Raw genomic sequence first — 20,150 nt, 5'->3', positions numbered from 1 at the left:
ATATTATAGAATGAACTTTTGTGAAGCTTCTTAGATATTTCTTAGACTTGCAAATAATAATATAATTGACATACATGTACACACAAAGTATGACATAAACTGATTTTTAGATCCTTACCTTATTACAGTTTTCTTCCCGCCCATTACTTGAAGTTTGATGTGAGCAATAATCTTTCCAGGAAAGTTGCTTTTTTACAGTCTTCAAACGAGCACCCATAGCATACTCGCTTTGAAAGTTTTTCTTATCTCTTTGAGTGTACATATGATCTAATCTTGGAGGTTTATACTGAGAAGGGGGTCCCAGAGCAGACCTTACAGTATTAGATTTAATTTTTAATTGTCCATTCATGTAATCAACCTCATCCCGAGAGATTTCATCAGATGCCTTGCAGGAAACACATTCTTCTGAAAGTTTTTTGTAAGTTTGCACATGAGTATTATCAGATTTTTTTAATGACTTCTCTACAGAATCAAGAGCTTTATTAATCTTTTCCAGTAAAGTCTGGGAAATTTTCAGTTTTTCAGTGGTGGATCTGATGTGCTTCTGTAATGAAGAAGGTCTTCTCGCCTTATCTGTTATCTGGTTGTCTTCAGCAGTATCAGTTATTTCACACAGGCTATTTATTTCTTCTGTGTTTGATTCTGAATCTGTTTCAGCAGATCTTTTAGGTGATACTGAACAAGAAATTACATGTTTTTCCTCTGCACATGATTCCATATTATAAGTATTTTTAAACATATCTGGTTTGGTTCTTTCATTATCCAGTTGATAATCTAAATATTTCATCTCATAAAAGGCATTGACCTCTGCACCAGAAATGGTGTCTTTATTTTGAAATTCATGGGCAGAATCACATACAAGCCCGCTATGGTGTGTCTCAGTGTGCAAAGCTTGTTTGTTTAGATTTTCAGAATTTAAGTGGCAAGTCAGAACAGGTCCACATTTGCAGCGTATTTCGGTCACTTCTTCACTAAATGTTTTATCATTATCTGTTCAATATAATTAATACAATAATGTTAATTAAACTAAAAACATGGAATCCTCAAATGTTATAGCATAATGATAGATTTTTCTAAAGTTCAATTAATTCGAAGTGTAAATATTTTTTCACTAATTACTAGCATTTTTTTAAAAGTCCTTAATTTTTCGCCTAAAAGTGTTAGCCAACAATTGTAATCTAATAAAATTGATAAAAGTTTGCCAAAATCTTTGTTAAGTCACCAGAAATGTTTTATCCATGGATGAAAACTTCCACACTTTTTCTGTAGGGAAAAAAGTGCTGCAAACTAAATACTGTAAAAACATTATTTCCCTTTTCCTGTTATTATAATTCTTAATTTATACAGCACAATACATCACTGACATCAGTTCCTGCCCCAGTGGAGCTTACAATCTAAGGTGGTTGTGTAATAAAAGGTGCCAAATTTACTAACTTATCACCTATAGCAACCAATTAACAGGTAGCATTTTCAGGTCACCTAGTCTCTATGGGTTACTGCACCTGAGCAAGCTGTGTGTCTTTTATTACATATTGGGGTAAGTCCCTATTATATTCACACACACACTATGGTAAATTGTTATCAAGGACCAGTTAACATGCCTGTATGTTTTTGGAGTGCTGGAGAAAACTGGACAACCTTTATGACATACATTTTCTAAATATATTAATAGCCATTTTGTAGAAGCCTGAGCACCACTGTTCTTATGAGTTTGTCTTCTGTGCCTCCAATTCAACCAGTTAAAGAAAGCATAAGTGTTGATTGGGGAAAAACCTGTCAATGTGGCAAAACCAGTATATATGTATGTAACATAATTTTTACCAGTTATTAAATTGCTAAAGTATTTTACAATGCTTAAATTCATGTCCAGGTAGAAAAAAATCGTAATTTGAAGGAAATTGTAATTCAAAGGAGATAGCCGAAATACTTCTTTCTTCATATAATTATAAAGCAATGGCAGTCACTAATGGGCCCATTTACTAATTTCAGTTTGTTTTTCTGAAATGTGTGTTTTTTTGTGCCAAAACCACAAAAAACGCAAATGTAAATATACGCCACCTAAAAGCTGGCAAGGTCATGTAGAAGTCATACATACGACCTGTCCTAGGTAGACTGTTTTTTTGGGATTTGTGGGGGTAAGCACATGAAAATTCTTATGAAAATGAAAAATTGGAGGTTTTTGTATTCTTTTAATTCTACATTTTAATTTGTTGAAATTAGTTTATTTGTGGTTTCAAAAAATTCTAAAACCACTAAGATCAGAATGTTGATAAATAGGCCTCTAAGAATCCTGGCTGCAGCAGCAAGTTACTACTAACCTACTGCTGTGGTATACAACAAGACGTTACTTTTGGCTTCATGCTCTGACTGCAGTATGTCAGTCTAGCTGTTAAGGGTCCCCATACATATTTTTCCAAGATCAATTCAAACCAAAGGGCACCTAACCATTTGTAAGAATGCAAAACTATTACTCCACTTATAGGTAAGAATTCTTGCATTGATTTACCAACAAAAATGTGTTGGAGCCTAGAATAATGTGATTGCATTTACATTATTACACCTAAATAATATGCACTCTATGGTGCCGTATGGCTGAAATAGTTCAAATTTAGGTAAGTGGGCTATGGGCATTTCTACCATATCTGTGCCTTATATCCTAGCCAGACCATCTCTAGTAATTTTTCCAAACACTTTTACATTTGAGTGTGCCTCACAAGTATAAAAGATTGGGGACCCCTGGTATAGGTGCTTAAAAATGCAAAATGTATTTATGTAAGTGTTAATTAGCTTACAAATAAATCAGGTATGTATTTATATATATATATATATATATATATGACTTTTTTCCTCCGTGATAAACTGACCGCCAATATTTCCCAGGAAAGCTAACTACTTATTCACAATGTCATTTATATGATGATAAAATTAAATTATAGCAGATGAGAACTACTATACCCAACTGGTCTGAAGGCACCTGAATCTGGTAATATGATTCAAACAATTAATCCATATACTTGTTAAAAGTCAGAAACATTAATTAAAATGTACATCAACATACCAAGTGTGTCAGTCTGAAGATTGTGAGGCTCCTTATTTAGTGTCCCTCTGGGATGGAAAAGGTTAGTCACATCAGGATACCGATTGTGGCATTCTATGTCTAAGGTTTCAGAAGCACTTTTTCTAGACTCCTGTAATCACAATGAGAACATGTTAGAACTTGAAACAGCAACAAAATCCCTCAGAGAATAACAAAACTAAGAGCAAGGGGCCTATAGTTAAAAAGCATAAGGGCGCAATTTATATAATTTTATATCTTTCTTAGGTAGGTACAAAACCCTCAAAACTAGTCACCTTTAGCTTGTCAGTTTCCTTGAAGGTGCACTAGCACTTTCTGTACTGCTTGGAAATGCAGCAGAAAGCACTTCTGGGTCATAACTGCACATCAGGTGAGTGAACCAGTGCATTTAGATATTTGCCATTGAAAGTGATCAAAGCAACAAAATGCCCAGGTGACACACACATTTGCTATTGTAAGTAGAGTTCAGGAGCCTCAGGGAGCCTGTGTCAAAACCTGTTAACCATCTCCACGTTTAGATTTACTTTTAGGTGGGCAATATCGGGCTAAAACGATCATTTGACCGTAGGGCCAATGATCGGCATAGGGGCTGTTGGACTGTGTAATTTTATTTTAACCATGACCATTACAACATTAATGGGAGTGCTCTCCACATTTAGAAGTGCATATACTGTCTGGTCGTGCTGCCTCTAGACTTACAAAGATTTACAAAGGGAGGTTCTGAATCCACAAAATGGTATATCATTTGTGGAAAAACTGGTTGACTAAATCACTTTTTTAGGCAGTATTAGGTGAATGCTGATGCTTATTTTTTCATTACAATATAAACCACTTTAACAGAAATTAAAATCACCTCAATATCCTTTCTTAGCTTCCAGCGAATATCCTGCAAACTCATAGTACGATCCTTTGCCATTGCTTGAATTCCTGTGCTCACAATTTTATCATAGGGCTTAGCAATTCTGAGATCAACAGCTAAGTTATGGCCAGAAATCACTGCATTTTTAACAGCAAAACAATCAAGGCCATCCCAGGGAAGAGTGTCTATTATTATTGAAAAAAATAAAAACAAAAGTTTAATGAATGTATGAATTTAATGAATGTAAAGCAATAATGTGTCAAAATGTATAAATTGTCTCACAAGAGTTAATAAGGTACCCTGCGCATTTGGCTTAATACTGTAAACCGGTTTGATTAGAAAAGTTTTCTCAGTATGGCCCTAACCGTCAGTGCAGAATTATTATTGGGATTAAGTTGCTTTCTGGAGGCAGAAAAAAGGAAAGAACTCTTATTTCTCCTCATCTACCTGTGTCTACCTCTATCATCAGTGTTTTAGTTTGCTCTGCCTTGGAGGAAGCATTTTTTTTTCTACTGATTCGTTTTCATCTCAAAGGTAGAGCCTAATGCCTATGGTAGTATTACAGGTAATTGTGGTAATACTCAGGTTAAGCCCCCATAGTGTGCTCCCTTATACATACATGGACTGGGCCCTTATACAGTGTACTTCCTCAGATATAAAGTATCCTATTGAAATTCTTGTTGCAAGGATTTTTGGCCACTCGCCCCCCTTTCAACCCAGGTTCTTGGCTAACTATTTCACATTGGCATCCAGATTCTTTTGATATACAGTGTAATCCATTCTTCTTTTGTACAGTATTTCCTGTGCCACTGGCTGCCACACAACCCCAAAGTGTAATTGAGCCACCATTACATTTCACATTTGGAATACAACTAAGCTTTTTTTTCCTCCTGATGACTCTTTCATGTAGATCATGCTTGTACAAGTAAAACTACACTGTGGAACAGTGCAACTACACTTCAGCATCAGCCAAACCTTGCTGCAGGTCCTCTGTCATAGGAGGTTTTGCCTTTCTGGTCAGCATATCAGTAGTTCTCTCTAAAACTTTTATTGGTCTTCCAGATTTTGCCTTGAGCTTAACGGCCATTTCTTGATGACAAATGTGATAAATATGCTGGAAGCACTGGGCAATCGTATAGCTTATTTCCTATGGCTCATGCTCCCCACCCATTATGATGTTGCTCCCATTGGCCTTAAAGTAGGTGACCTTTTTTAAATTTGTGGCTCAAAGGAAAGTTTTGGAAGCACAGAGACACATTTCTACTCCAAGCAGAGCCTATAGCAGGCCAGCAGTTCACACAAGCTACCAATTTGCTACTCACAGTCCTTATTTGGCATCCCCAAAGAACTTTTTTCATGCTTGTATGACTCATCATGTCTCACGAGTAAAAAAGGTTGGGGACCTCTGGCTTCTTTTATAGATTTCCCCAGCTTTACATGCATCAATTAGCTCTATTTTCAGATCTTTGCTTTTAGTTTCTTAGAGAAACCCATGTTTTTTGAATGACAGCTCAAACTATTTTTCTTGATGCAGAATTTCAAGAACAATGAACAACCATATATCATGTGCAAAACAAATACTAACAGTGAAAGTGCAGCGAAAAGTGAAAAGTGCAGTACAGCCACTCTGGGGACATCTTATGCAGAAATTAGGGGTAATTCAACAGCAACATATTGTTTGTTTTTAAATGCTACAAAATTTTCAATAAGCATATTGGAGATATCTATCTTGTTTAATGAATCCTTTTTTAGCTTTTGCCTTTATAACAACCCTTTAACTTACTATGAGAGGAATCAACAAAGTAAATCAATGCTTTCTGAATATTGCACAGTTAAAGGAGAAGGAAAGGCTAGTAAAGAGTTAATCTGAAGCTGCAGGCATACCTTCAGTTGTCTCAATAGTGCCCTTAAGATCTGAAGCCAAACAGGAAGAAAAAACGCTGAGCTGTGTAAAGAAAGTTCCCATAATGCCTCACTCCTGCACAGACATGCAGACCAAACTGAACATGCTCAGTTAGTTAGTTATGAGTCAGCTTCCTGCTGATTGGCTCAGATCCACATTCCTAAGGGGGGGAGTGAGTTCTTAGCATTCTCGAGGGAGGGGGGAGCAGGAGAGAGCAGAAAGCTGCGTGTCTGGCACAGGAAATACAGACACGAGAAAACTTTTTTCAGAGAAGTCAGGGCAGCATTTCTGTGAATGCTTATGGCTGTATTTACATAGACCTTTCTGATAAAGCTTACTTAGTTTTTACCTTTCTTTCTCCTTTAAATAAACACCTGTGCAAGAACCCTAAATCTGTTATTTAGGGTATATTTAACAAATAGTTAAATATGTCTTTCTATTCCAAACAACCAAATTGCAAAGCTACAGTACAATTTATTTATGGGGGTCTACTAAACAGTCTGATGCCCATAATCTACCATGCATAATGCATAATTTACCAACCTATGTGGCATATAGAGGTGCCAAAATAAAAAACATAGCACACAAAATTGTCACAGGCAAAAACATGTAATCAAGAACTACGCAGAAAATCACTAAAATCCAATAAAAAAAACAAAAGATTTTCATTTCATCTGGTGAGGTCCATAATTCAGAACCCCATTTCCAGTTGTTTCACTGACCTAATAAATATTTACGAGCACAAAAAAGGTATCAACAGCTCTGAAGAACTCAAAATGCATTAACTAACATTCTACAGAGCGTATCTATCCTATGCTATATAATCTGGCTAAACTACATCAACAAAACAGCTTTAATAGTCAACGTATCGAACACTCCCCTAATACCAGTGTAACAGCCATCATGAGGTAGTGTTGCACCTGACACAATTGCAAGCAAATAAATAAGCACAATTATGTGTGCACTGCCAATCGGACATACTTGCTTTGAAAATCTTTAGTGTTCAGATTTCAACACGGTGTAGCCAAGAGGGTAGCTACTCAAACTGAAATAGGGTTAAATGACAAAGGTAACATAGCAGATAACAGATAAGATCTGTGAACCGCAATTGTATTCTACAGAGCTTATCTGTTGTATGCTATGTAATCTGGATAAACTACAGCTACCAATTAGCATTAATATTTAATATATCGAAACGACAAATACTGTACAGAATTTGGTATATCTCACCACCTTATTGGATAATTCAGTTGAAGAACACATAGTTACATAGGGTTGAAAAAAGACCATCAAGTTCAACCCTTCCAAGTAAACCCAGCACACACAACCTATGTTACCAATCTATACACTTACATACATAAACAATATATACAACCACTAATACTAACTGTAGATATTAGTATCACAATAGCCTTGGATATTATGCTTGTTCAAGAACTCATCCAGGCCCCTCTTAAAAGCATTAACAGAATCTGCCATTACCAGATCACTAGAAAGGGCATTCCCCAACATTACTGCCCTCACCTTGAAAAACCACCTACGCTGCTTCAAATGAAAGCTCTATTCCTCTAATCTAAAGGGGTGACCTCTGGTGCGTTGATGACAGTCTAACCGCATAGCTTTAATCTTCCATTCCTTTTACCAGTTTAGTTTCACGTCTCTGCACTCTCTCCAGCTCATTAATATCCTTATTAAGGACAGGAGCCCAAAACTGCACTGCATACTCAAGGTGAGGCCTTACCAGGGACCTATAAAGAGGCAAAATTATGTTTTCATCCCTTGAGTCAATGTCATTTTTTATACAAGACAGCACTTTATTTGCTTTAGTAGCCACAGAATGACGCTGCCTGGAATTAGACAAATTGTTATCTACAAAAACCCCTAGATCCTTCTCCATTTGGGATACCCCCAACACACTACCATTCAGTAGATTGCGTTTATATTATTTCTACCAAAGTGCATAACTTAGCACTTGTCCACATTGAACCTCATTTTTTAGTTTGCTGCCCAGTTTTCCAATTTTGTCAAATTGCTCTGCAAAGCGGCAGCATCCTGCATGGAACTTATAGTTTTGCGCAATTAAGTGTTGTCAGCAAAAATAGAAACAGTACTTTCTATGCCCACCTCCAGGTCATTAATAAACAAGTTAAAAAGCAAAGGACCAAGGACTGACCCCTGCGGTACTCCACTAACCACACTTGTCCAATTGTTCCATTTACCACCACTCTTTGTAATCTATCCTTCAGCCAGTTCTCTATCCAATTACAAATATTATGTTCTAGGCCAATATTCCTCAATTTGATCATTAACCTTCTGTGAGGTACTGTATCAAAGTCCAAGTAGATGACATCAACTGCCATTCCAGCATCGAGGTTCCTGCTCACCTCCTCATAAAAGGCGACTAAATTAGTCTGGCAAGATCTGTTACGCATAAAACCATGCTGGCACAAACTTATAGTATTGTGAACTGCAATGTATTCAAGTACCTTATTACCCCTTCCAAAAGCTTTCCTAAGACTGATGTCAGACTAACAGGCCTAGTTTTCAAGCTGACAACAGGATCCCAGCACCACGTTAGCAATTCGCCAGTCTCTCGACACCATGCCAGACCTCACACAGAAATATGAAATATGAGGTCTTATTTATGAACACATTGTGCACATTCACTGTGTTTTCATCTATTAAATGTTTTGCCCTTCCGGCACTATAATTTTTATAATGGAAGGTATCGAAGATGATATGGAAGATATTAAAAATACAGTTGGTTTTTACATTACCATTTTTTTTCAATTAATTGATTTTTCACTTTGTGCATCAGTGGAATTTTAGTACATGAAAGCAAAAGCCCCTAAGTTTAAGGTTACCTGTTAACGATTCTTGCATTACAACACAAAAACTAAAAAGATCTGATTTTGTAGAGATTGTTTTCCCCAAAATTACTTCTGGAGCTGACCAACGATATAGATATTTTGGAATAGGAAAATGACTGACATCAGTGCGCACTTTGCCATCTTTACTGGAAGACCAAAAGAAAAAAATTTGAGTTTTTTTCAATTATTTTAAGGACACAAATCATACAACAGCCATACAATGTATTTTATTTACAGTTCTATAATTATATAAAACTCTCTATAAAAAAATTTCCATTTCCAAAACTACCACTAAAACTTGATTTTAAACTCAAAAGCAACTCGGTGCAGAGCAAAACATGCACAACAACGATGCACTTTCTTACATCAACTAGTAATATATTTGTCCCTACGTGTAGATTAGTGTATTTTTGTAATGGGGTTTGTAGTCCATGTTCCATACTTTATTGTAATTTCGAATTACATGTTGGGATATGTTTAGACTTCCATTTGCCGGAAGTTCTGCAAGCAAGTTCTGGGCTGTGTGTGCAGTATTACTATGACTACTGCTTTTTAAACAAAGGTCCGTTGGTCTTGGTAATATTGCTTGGGTGTGCATAGAACTTCAGTGTTTATAAATGAAAGGTTATACAGTTAGAATTTATAAATGATTTGGTTAATAAACTAATCTGTAATAATATGCCATGTTAAATACCAGGGCTGTGGAGTCGGAGGCAATTTTGGGTACTTGGAGTCAGAGTCGGCAAAAAATGAACCGACTCCGACTCCTACTAAATTTAAATGGGAATAAAAAAAAAAAATTAAGCAAGTTTAAAAGTCCCAATTCACAAACAGTCATAATTAATTACTTCTCTGCTATAAGAATAAAGCCCAATGCACGCAGTGCATAAACGAACACGTTGAGTGACCATGAAGCATGCTTTTCATTGACTGTATGCTTCACTAAATACATTAGCATATTAAAAACAGAGGAGTCGGAGTCGTGGAGTCAGAGTCGGAAGTATCAGAAACTGAGGAGTCGGAGAATTTATCTACCGACTCCACAGCCCTGTTAAATACTGGATTTGATTTGCTTCTTCTGTTTATTTTTAGTCACAAAAAAACGTTCAGCTTTTAAGCTGGGTGATTTACAGTGCAGATAGATGGTAGCACAACATTTATTTTTAGTTAGTAGACTCATTTTAATTAGGATATGGCTACTCCATTTATTTGCAATTAAATCTTAAATTGCCTTTAATATAGTACTTCCTTGTATTACCCTAAAAGCAACTGATAGTGCTGTAATAAACCCAATAAGTACCCATAAGGGTGAGCTAATGGAGTGTTTTTAGTGACAACGGTGGGCTGTTGTGATGTACTAATACCCTACCCTGTGATGTACTAATAATCTCAATTTTAACTGGTAGATTCTGGGTTACCCTTTTGACACCCCTTATTTAATTTATCAACACCAAATTAAAACCTAATATAAAAAAACAAAAGCATTACATATTTTCATATAAATTAATTGATTCAAGAACACAGCAATTACCTTTCTGCCATGAACTCAAAGTTACTTAGCTTAGCCAAGCCAGGAAGAATAATATTAATGGCATGTGAAGAAAAAGAACAGTGGATAAAGCCACGCCAATGCACAAATATCAGAGCATCTATCACTTGAAGTAATATATTCAGTATAGTTTCCATATGCAAAACAGGAAATTCTGTACGCTGAAAAGAAATGATTATGGATTGTCAACATTTATCTTGACAATATATGATACAATATACTATTCTCTGACATGTGCATATTATATGGACCTCAAAATAGCCATTCATCTGATTTCTATGTGTTACCAAATATCTATATAAAAAAAATTAAAATACAAATGGCAAAACATGAAAATTGCATTTAAATGCTAACTTAATGTGAAAAGAAAGTACAGTAGTGGGGTTCATTTAACACTGGGCAAATTTGCACCTGGGCAGCCTATCAGTGATTTTCTTTTTTCAGCTAGCTGCAGGTAGAAGAGTGAAAGCAAACATCTGGTTGGTTGCCATGGGATACTGTTCAGGCTTTATAAATTACCCCCACTGGTGATACCTTATTTGTTCCGCATTGCAACCAGGCCCCAGGCAATGCATTTTTTTGGCATGTTTAGATAGAGGAGGGGCTTTAGATGGGTAATTAGAGGGCTTACATTGTTATATTCTACCTTGATTGAAATAATTTCCCCCTCCCCCATACAGTTTTATTCAATTTAGTTCGAGAGTGGTCCATTTCACGAAATGCCAAAAATTAGCAAAATGCATTGAAGCCAACAGACATTTTTTTCCAGATTTGGAAGCAATTTTGGGTACCTGAAGTCAGCAAAAATGTACAGACTCCTAATAAAATTAAACTGTAATGGAAAAAAAAATACATTATGTTACAATGTCCTATTTCACAGATAACAGTCATAATAAAGTACTTATCTGCTGTAGAAATAAAACCCAGTGCATAGTTGTTTTACTAGTGTGAAGTCAAGCTGAGCTATTATAACCTAATTGTTTTAATTTTTTGTCTTTTGTTTAAAACTTTAGATGTAAGGAATGTTTGTAGTTTCTTTAATAAAATGCCACGACATAGGCTTATTTATAGATTTACACCAGTATCCTCATTCATGGCTATTAGGGTAGTGCGTCAGCTTCTTAACCAGCAGTTTGTTCCCAAAAGCAGATACCATATAGTTTTTAAATTGCTGTGCATTGGCAGTGATTGTGTATTCTGTATGTTGTATTCTTTTAATTAACATAGAAAATACATTAGTATATTAAAAATAGAGGGCATCCTCAAAACCTAAAATACTAACACATCAAATGCATAATAACTTACAACCCTTAAGAGGTAACCCAGACTTTCCAGGACTATACCCTAAGGCAGTGTTCCCCAACGAATGGTTGGTGATGGTGATGAATGGTGGTTACTCGACCACTTTGATGTTGCTCCCAGTGCCCTCAAAGTAGGGGCCTATTTTTAAATTTCTGCCTGGGAGACAAGTTTTGGAATCACGGAGACACAGTTTTACTCCAAGCAGAGCCTCCTGCAGGCTAGCAGTCCACATGGGGCTACCAAATAGCCAATCACAGCCCTTTTTTGGCATCCCCAAGAACTTTTTTAATGCTTGTGTGGCTCACCAACACTTGGCTTGGGAGTAAAAAATGTTGGGGACCCCGCCCTAAGGCATTCTCTTGGTGGACCCAACACAATTATCATAAGTTAAAACTCATTACGCCTCGAGGATTGAAATCCTTTGAAGCCTTCCAGGAAAATTACAAAATTCCTCCCTCAGAACATTTTCACTATACTCAAAAACTACATTTCTATTTCTCACAAGGCCCACAATGTCTTACATCAGAAACTTCCATATTTGAGTCGTCTAGCAAGTCTCCCATGCAGTTTTCAGGATCTTTTTCTCAGTTATACTCTTATCTGATAACAGTAGCACCGGGTGCCCCATGTAATTACATGCAGAATTGGGAAACAGATCTGCACGCTTCTTTTCACCCCAGAAATGGAAAGAAATCTGGCAATCTGTGAAAAGAATTTCTCCCTGTATCAAAGAAACAACACTAGTTCTGAAAAATAAATTCTCCCACCTATCCGCTAACTTGATTTTGGGACTGTCAGACCCAAGGAGATTATTTTCATTCTTGGTGGACATGTTCCATAGTCCATAACCTTTGGGTCCAAACTTTCCAACTTTCTCAACTGTTCCAGACCTTGCATTCCTATCACTTACTTCCAAAATTCTCTCTAAAAAACAGAACAAACTGGCCTTAAAAGTTATAGCAGCCACCTGCTGTGTGATAGCTTTGAGCTTGCTTGCTTCACACTTGGCTACCTCTAAACTAAAAGGCTAGCTGGACTATATTCATTACCTGTTTGCAATATTATCAAACAAAGTTGAGCTACACAAAGAAGTTTGGGAACCCAGGACTTTATTTCTAACACAAGAGCTTTGGCACCCAAAGGCCATCTAATGCAAGAAGCCATGTCGGCAAGACAGTATCAAACCTAGCCATACAAGCTCTCTCACTGATTTGCTTTATTTCATAGATCTTTTGCCTATGGTACCCTTATCATTTTCCACCTGATTCCCTGGTTTTTTTACAGCATCTTTTTACAAAGCGGGCAAGCTTTTTAACAACACATTGGAGTCTATGGGTGTTTTTTTGCAATGAAACCTTGCAAAAAAATTCACTTAAAAATGAGTGCACTAGCAGAAAGATCTCTAAAATAAGGAAAATATAATCACTGTAACTAACACTGAACAAAGTGCAAAAGGTATGTTGTAGACTAGAGTAACAAGCTACATACTAACCAGTTAAGCCTGTTTAGACTAAGGCTCAACATGACTCAGCCTGATTAGGAGAGTTTAAAACCTAGTTGGTCAGTTGGCTACCTTTTTGAACTGTAAGTTTTACTGCTGCTGGTTGAAAGTCTTTAAAAGACTTCTGGTGCCCTGACAAATTGCAACCTGCAACAAGTAACTAAAAATAAAATATTGTAAAGCTACTAAGCTGTTAACCAACATGGCATTTAACATTAAGGGAAAGCACTAATATTTTGCAAAAGGACAAGTTATCCTCCAAAAAGTTGAATTTACAGCTCTATGCATCTGAACTGTTCCAGAAAGCATATTTAGCATGACACTGATTTTACTTTTCATATTCACTTTAAATATCAAAAAGGAATGATTAAAAACATTCACCCTTTCATGAAGAATGCTGTATAAAGTTCCAAACATTACCCTCTCGAATACTAAGCATGTTTTTTCAAGATCATGGGAGAGACACACTGCAAGGAGTTGAAGTATGTGTGGATGATGCAGTTTACTGTTAAAAGAAAGCAAACAAATACAAAATTATAACCCAAATAATTGTTAAAGAAGAAAGGTAAAAACTAAGTAAGCTTTATCAGAAAGGTCTATGTAAATACAGCCATAAGCACTCACAGAAACGCTGCACTGACTTCTCTGAAAAAAGTTTTCTTGTGTCTGTAATTCCTGTGCCACAGACACGCAGCTTTCTGCTCTCTCCTGCTCCCCCCTCCCTCAAGAATGCTAAGAACTCACTCCCCCCCTTAGGAATGTGGAACTTTCTTTACACAGCTCAGCGTTTTTTCTTCCTGTTTGGCTTCTGATCATCTGAACGGGAGAAATATGGGGAGACTTAAGGGCACTACTGAGACAACTGAAGTTATGCCTGCAGCTTCAGATTAACTCTTTACTAGCCTTTCCTTCTCCTTTAAAGGCTTGATATCTAGCATGATCTGTCCAACTAGTAGACATTTTTTTTAATTTTTGCAAAACACCTTCTGGTTTTTAATGACTTGGGGATTAAAGATGTGTTTTTAAAGTTTGCTATACCACTATTAATTAATTAATCAGAATTAATCTGAATTAATCAGAGTAGGTCACATTATAAAACTATGCTTAGAAAATCATGATGTATATGTAATTATATGTTACAGGTAGTGGATAACATATCCCCTACTGTAATTTATAAAGGTATTAGAAAGTCAGAGGATTTACATAAAAGCATGAGGCCAAAGGACATGGTATCTAATATCTATGAATATTTTTTTTTTTAAAATGCTTTTATTTTCCTTTTTCCAAACAAGCAAAACAAGTGTAAGAAAGGGGGGAAAAAGAAGGGAAGAAAAGAGAGGGAGGGAGAAATTGGCAAGGGGTTTATACATTTGCTCGCATTGGGATTAATGAGGCATGGGGGCTCAGTGTGGTGGGTCCGACGTGTCCACTGTTCTAGGCAGGGGGTCCCCTTCCTCGTCCAGCCATGGTTGCCATATTTTATCAAACGTTGCTGGGCATCCTCTGGCAAGGTATGTCAGTTTAATGGAAGGTAAGGCTCCATTGATGAGTTTAGTCCATTGTTTTTTCCGGGGAGGTTTGGGTCCCATCCAGCGGAGTATAATACATTTCCGAGCATAGTAGAGTAGGGATCGGGCAAACAGTCTAGAGGCAGTGCTTCCTACTTTGTCTTCCAGGATGCTGAGTAGGCAGGTATGTGGTGAGAGGAGGGAAGGATAGGCAAGGTGGAGTGACATGTGTGTGGTGATGTCTTTCCAGAAATCCTGAATCATGGGGCAGTTCCAGATCATATGCAGAAAGTTTGCTTGGTCTGTTTGACACCTGTGACACTTGTCAGTCTCTCTGCGACCAATTTCCTTTAACCTGACCGGGGTATAGTAGATCTGCATCAGGAATTTGTATTGAATTAGCCTATCCCTAGAGGATTTCAAAAAATGGTATAAGTTCTCTGTCACCTCCTCCCATTGCTCGTCTGTCAGGTCATCCAGCAATGATCTCCATTTGAGGTAAGTTCTGTGGAAGGGAGCCTGTGATGCTGAGTTCAGTAGGGAGTAGAGCCGAGACACCAGCTTGGGGGGGCATTCCTTGGCCAACAAATTTTCTATGGGGTAGTTCTCATAAACTAAGGATGTTTCCCGGAATTGGTCTACAAATGCCTCCCTCAGCTGTAAATATTGATACAGTTTAACATCAGTTAGTAAAGGTCTGCTTCTAAGGTCAGTGTATGTGGGGAACAAGTTCTCCTCAAGTATATCCTTGAGCCTTTTTATACCTGCTATGGGCCAAGTTTGGAATTGGGGCAGTTGCGTAAGGTGAAGTAAATTATTGTTGTTCCAGAGGGGGAGCCTGGGTGAGAGGAGTGGTAGGTCTGTATTTAGTTTGCGGAGTGCCATGAGCCACAGTCTGTGTGTAAGTTTTATAATAGGGATAGTATGGTATATGTCTCCTTGTGTTCAGTATGGGGCATTTTCCATGGCTTCAACTGAGCCCAGTATTGTGGCTTGTAACGCCATATTCGGGTTTTCAGCATCTGGGGCAAGCCACCAGTGGATGTAGGCCACTTGGGAGGCGATATAATACGTTTGGAGATTAGGTAGCCCCAGACCTCCCCTTTCTTGAGGGGCACATAGGATATCTTTGGCTATTCGTGGAGTTTTGTTGTTCCAAATAAAGGAAGTGGTAATTTTGTCTATTCGCAGAAAGAGTTTTTTGGGTAGATATATCGGGGCGTTGCGAAATACATATAGAAATTTTGGGAGGGAAAATAATTTTGAATAGAGTCACCCTTCCCCAGAGAGTAAGTGGGAGTCGCTGCCACACCTCTGCTACAGTTCTGGCATAGTGTTGGATTATAGGTTCTAAGTTTAGTGCTGTATATCGGGATAAGTCCTTGTGTATCTGAATACCCAAATATTTAAATGAGTCCGCTAGTTGTAGGTCAGGATGTGGGGGTCTGATAGGGGTTACTGGTTGGTCAATTGGAAAAATGACAGATTTCCTCCAATTCACCTTGAGCCCAGAATGTGTGCCATAGGTTTGTATCAGTTCCATCGCTATTTGCAGAGAGGGTCCTGTATCATGGAGATACAGGAGTACGTTGTCCGCATATAGTGAAATTTTTTCCCCCACTCCCCGGAGTTTGAGTCCTTTGTAGTTTATTGCTTTCCTGACAGCAATTGCTAGTGGTTCGACCTCTAGGGCAAAGAGGAGGGGAGAAAGGGGGCATCCCTGTCTTGTTCCCCTGTGCATAGTAATGGTCGAGGATAGGATTCCATTAACTCTCACCCTAGCTGTGGGTTCTCTATACAGACGCTTAAGCCAGTCTATAAATTCTCTACCTATATTGTAGTGTGGCAGCAACTCCCATAGGTAGGTCCATTCGACCGAGTCGAAGGCCTTTTCCCAATCTATAGACAGTATTGCTCTATTCCCAATACTCTCATGTGTGACTTGCAAGTTGGTGTAGAGCCGCCTGATGTTTATGTCAGGGGCTTTCAGTGGCATAAAACCTGCCTGGTCTGGCTCTATTAGTGTGGTTATTACTTTGGAGAGGCGTGTGGCTAATACTTTAGCTAGGACTTTAACATCCACATTGAGGAGGGAAATTGGTCTGTATGCTCCACATTGCGAGGGGTCTACACCCGCTTTGGGTATTACCACTATAATTGCCTCTCTCATCGATTGGGGTAGATTGTCACTGTTTCTAGCCTCATTTAGGGTGTCTAAAAGGTGTGGAAGTATATATTCCGCGTGCGCTCTGTACCACTCCGCAGGGTACCCATTCGGGCCTGGAGTTTTTTGCGGGGGGAGGGCTTGTAGGGCCTGTAGTAATTCACTCTTGGTTATGGGTGCGTTAAGGTAGTTGGATTGGTGGGTGTCTAGTGTAGGGAAGGGGATTGTAGAGAGATATCCTCGGATTTGGTCGGCTGTGGATCCCCCTCTGGAAGTGTATAAATTAGCATAGTATACAGCAAATTCGTTGGCTATAGCCTTTGGGTTAGTAATATTTCTGCCATCGGTTGTTGCTATCCTTGCTACTGTTACTGTTTCTGTTGGAAGTTTCGCTAGCCTAGCTAGGAGCTTACTGTTTTTCTCACCCTGGTCAAATATTCTTTGTTGAGTATAGAGGAGTTGTTTTTTGGTAAGTTCTACCTGTTTCAGTGTTAACGCCTGTTCTGCAAATTGGATAGCCTGGTATGTATTATTTGTGGGTTTGGCTGTGTAGTCACTTTGCGCTTGCATTAAATTAGCCTCAAGGAGATCAACTTCCTCTTGGCGTTGCTTGCGATGACGTTTAATGGCTTGTATCAATTTGCCCCGTACCACTGCTTTAGAGGCATCCCAGAGGACATCTGGGGTGGTGGAGTTGGCGTTCTCCTCCCAATACTGTATTGTGGCTTCATTGCTGGCTTCCAGAATATTAGGTATTTTAAGCCAGATTGGGCTGAGGCGCCAAATTCTAGATTGTGTAGGGGCTTGAGTGTCTAAGGTGAGTTGGAGAGGGGAATGATCTGAGAGCACTCTGGGTAGGTACACAGCCCCTACCACCAGTGGGGTGAAGTCTTGAGTTACCAAAGCTAGGTCTATACGGGTAAGCGTTTTGTGGGTCAGTGAGTGGCATGAATGGGCTTTGTCCCTAGGGTGTTTAAGTCTCCATATATCTTTTAGCATCATGGCTTCTGACCATCTAGAGAGAGTGGAGTGTGCGGTCTGCCCTATAGGTATTTTGTCTAATTGTGGGTTCATAACCATATTAAAGTCTCCTATTATGCACAGGGGCGCAACAGGTAGTTCAAGCAGCTTGTTCATCACAGCATTTAGTGTACCCAGAGTGAGAGGGGGAGGAACGTACAAGGAGCATAACGTTAGAGTAATTTCATGTATTTTGCAGTGTATAGCGAAAAATCTCCCTTGCGGGTCGCTTTTGACAGCTAGACACACAAATGGGAGGCCCTTCCGTATTAATATAGAGACCCCTCTCGCGTAAGAGGAGTAGGTGGAGTGGAAGGAGTGGGCTACCCAGTATTTCTTGAGTGCTAGTATCCTCTGCCCCTCCAGGTGGGTTTCCTGAAGGCATATTATTGCAGGTGGGTCTTTTTTAGTAAGATAGTTAAATATAGATGCTCTCTTGTATTTCGAGTTCATCCCCGACATTCCACGATACTAACTTAACTAAGTTGGAAGACATTATCTAATATTGATAGCATAATTAGCAACCTTTCATTGAGCAATGCGAGCAAAAGAGGGTGGAAAGAAGAGAAAGGAAGGAATAAAGATAGGTATTTAACATAGAACATATCCCCAAAAACAATCTCCCCACCACTGCCCATCCCTTCAAACGTAGGTGGGCCTTGTCCCAAAACCAAAAAATAGATGACACTGTGTCCCACTTGGGGTGAGTCCAAAGGTGTCATGATAATCTGTAACAATGCTCAACTTGAGCTAACAAAATCAACTTGCTGCACTCGAGGTAGATGTCGTTGCAGCTAGGGAGTCCCCTCTTGGTGGTCTTTAGTGAGCTGCCCTCCAGAAAGCCGATTATAGGAGTTGTTGCATCTTACGTCGGGTGTGCTTTAAATGAGTATGCTGGGCTATGCTGTTTCAGCGGTGTGTCTTTTAACTCTGAGGCTTAGGTCAGCTTAGTAGATCATTGCAAAGAGCCTGGGTCCTTGTGTGATGGGCTGTTAGGTGGTCCCCTTCCACGGCCTCTTTGGCCCAGCCATTGATCTGCCGCTGCTGGGGTAGTGAAGAAGAGCGTGCGTTGGCCCTCTTGAACTCTAAGCCTTGCTGGGTATAGCATAGCATAAACAGTTGTTCATCTCTCAGGCGCTTTTTGACCGCCATATAGGTGGCTCTTTGCTTCTGCACCGAGGGAGAAAAGTCTGGGTATATAGAAACAGTGGAGTTATTTACTGTGACTGGGCCATTGCGTCTGCTGGCTGCCAGCGCTGCATCTCTGTCGCGGAAATTTAGCAGTTTTGCTAGGAGAGGCCTGGGGGGAGCACCAGGAGGTAGCGGGCGTGTTGGGACCCTGTGGGCTCTTTCTACTACCAATTGAGGGGAGAAGGCGTTTGCACCAAATTGTTTGATAAGAAATTGTTCTACATACGTTTCTGGGTGTTCACCTTCCTCCTTTTCTGGTAGGCCCACTATGCGTATGTTGTTTCTCCTGTGGCGATTCTCCAGGTCTTCCACGTGGGCCTGGGTCTGCCTAAGTTCTTTGAGGAGATTCTGCACCTCGTTGGACATTGGTCTGGTCATGTCTTCCAGGGTCCCAACCCAGGTCTCCACATCCCCCACTCTTTTCCGGACATTTTGCAAGTCTTGGCGTATTAGGGAAATGTCGACTTTAATTCCATCGACTCTTTCAGATAGAGTAGCCATGCTTGTGTTGAGCGCCGCCGCGTTATTGTTTATAGCAGCTAGTACCTGCGACATCGTTGGCTCTGGTTCATCGTCGGGCCGTTCAGGTGCGGCAGTGGATGTGTCTGCCTGCAAGTCTGGAGGCCCTGCCGCGCGATCCGCGCCATGTTGGGGAGTACGCAGGTACTGCTCAAGTCGGTTTGCCGGCTCACCCCTCGCCTTGTTACCATTTCTGCCCATTTTTCGGGTATATATTTCTTTACAGTTATTGAGGCAACACCTCGGTTTGCAAAGTTAGTCGTTCACTTTAGGATTTAGCAGGATAATTGCAGAGGGTAGCGGGAGCTGCTTAGAAGTAAGTCTTGTTACAGCGCCATCTTGGACACGCCCCCCAATATCTATGAATATTTAAGTAGGGGGCACATTATTTATCAAAATCAACAGCTAAAAATGTCTATTCTGCTTGTCTGTTTAACCTCGGGTCTCTCCTACCCTTTTGTCAGTTCTCCCTAAGCTGCCACCAACCCCTTACAACTCTACTCCTTTAGATCTCTCCAATTTGCTTTTATGATCTCTCACCTGCCTGTTCTCCTGTGAGGACAACTGCTTATTCCCCTGTGCTACAGCCTGCAACTAGTGACATCTGCTTCCACAAGTGCTTTTATACAGGTCATGTAACTTCAGGCTGACTCCTAATATCTTCATATTTTACAGTAAATGAGTACTT

General features: G+C 39.3%; 1 protein-coding gene across 1 annotated transcript in view; it reads right to left on the bottom strand.

The window, feature by feature from the left end:
* The window catches only part of tex14 (testis expressed 14, intercellular bridge forming factor), a 74,101-nt gene that overhangs the window by 27,011 nt on the left and 26,940 nt on the right, over positions 1 to 20,150 (bottom strand). The window contains exons 9-14 of the mRNA XM_031896963.1: positions 13,442 to 13,565; positions 10,240 to 10,418; positions 8,703 to 8,854; positions 3,930 to 4,120; positions 3,059 to 3,188; positions 119 to 990 (exon numbers count right to left, since the gene is read on the bottom strand). Coding sequence (XP_031752823.1) covers positions 119 to 990; positions 3,059 to 3,188; positions 3,930 to 4,120; positions 8,703 to 8,854; positions 10,240 to 10,418; positions 13,442 to 13,565 — 1,648 coding nt within the window. The remainder of the gene's footprint in view (positions 1 to 118; positions 991 to 3,058; positions 3,189 to 3,929; positions 4,121 to 8,702; positions 8,855 to 10,239; positions 10,419 to 13,441; positions 13,566 to 20,150) is intronic.

The sequence above is a fragment of the Xenopus tropicalis genome, chromosome 2 (assembly GCF_000004195.4).
Source record: "Xenopus tropicalis strain Nigerian chromosome 2, UCB_Xtro_10.0, whole genome shotgun sequence".
Taxonomy (NCBI): Eukaryota; Metazoa; Chordata; class Amphibia; order Anura; family Pipidae; genus Xenopus; species Xenopus tropicalis.
Note: the sequence above shows the minus strand (reverse complement) of the source record. Positions and strands in the feature narration are given on the sequence as shown.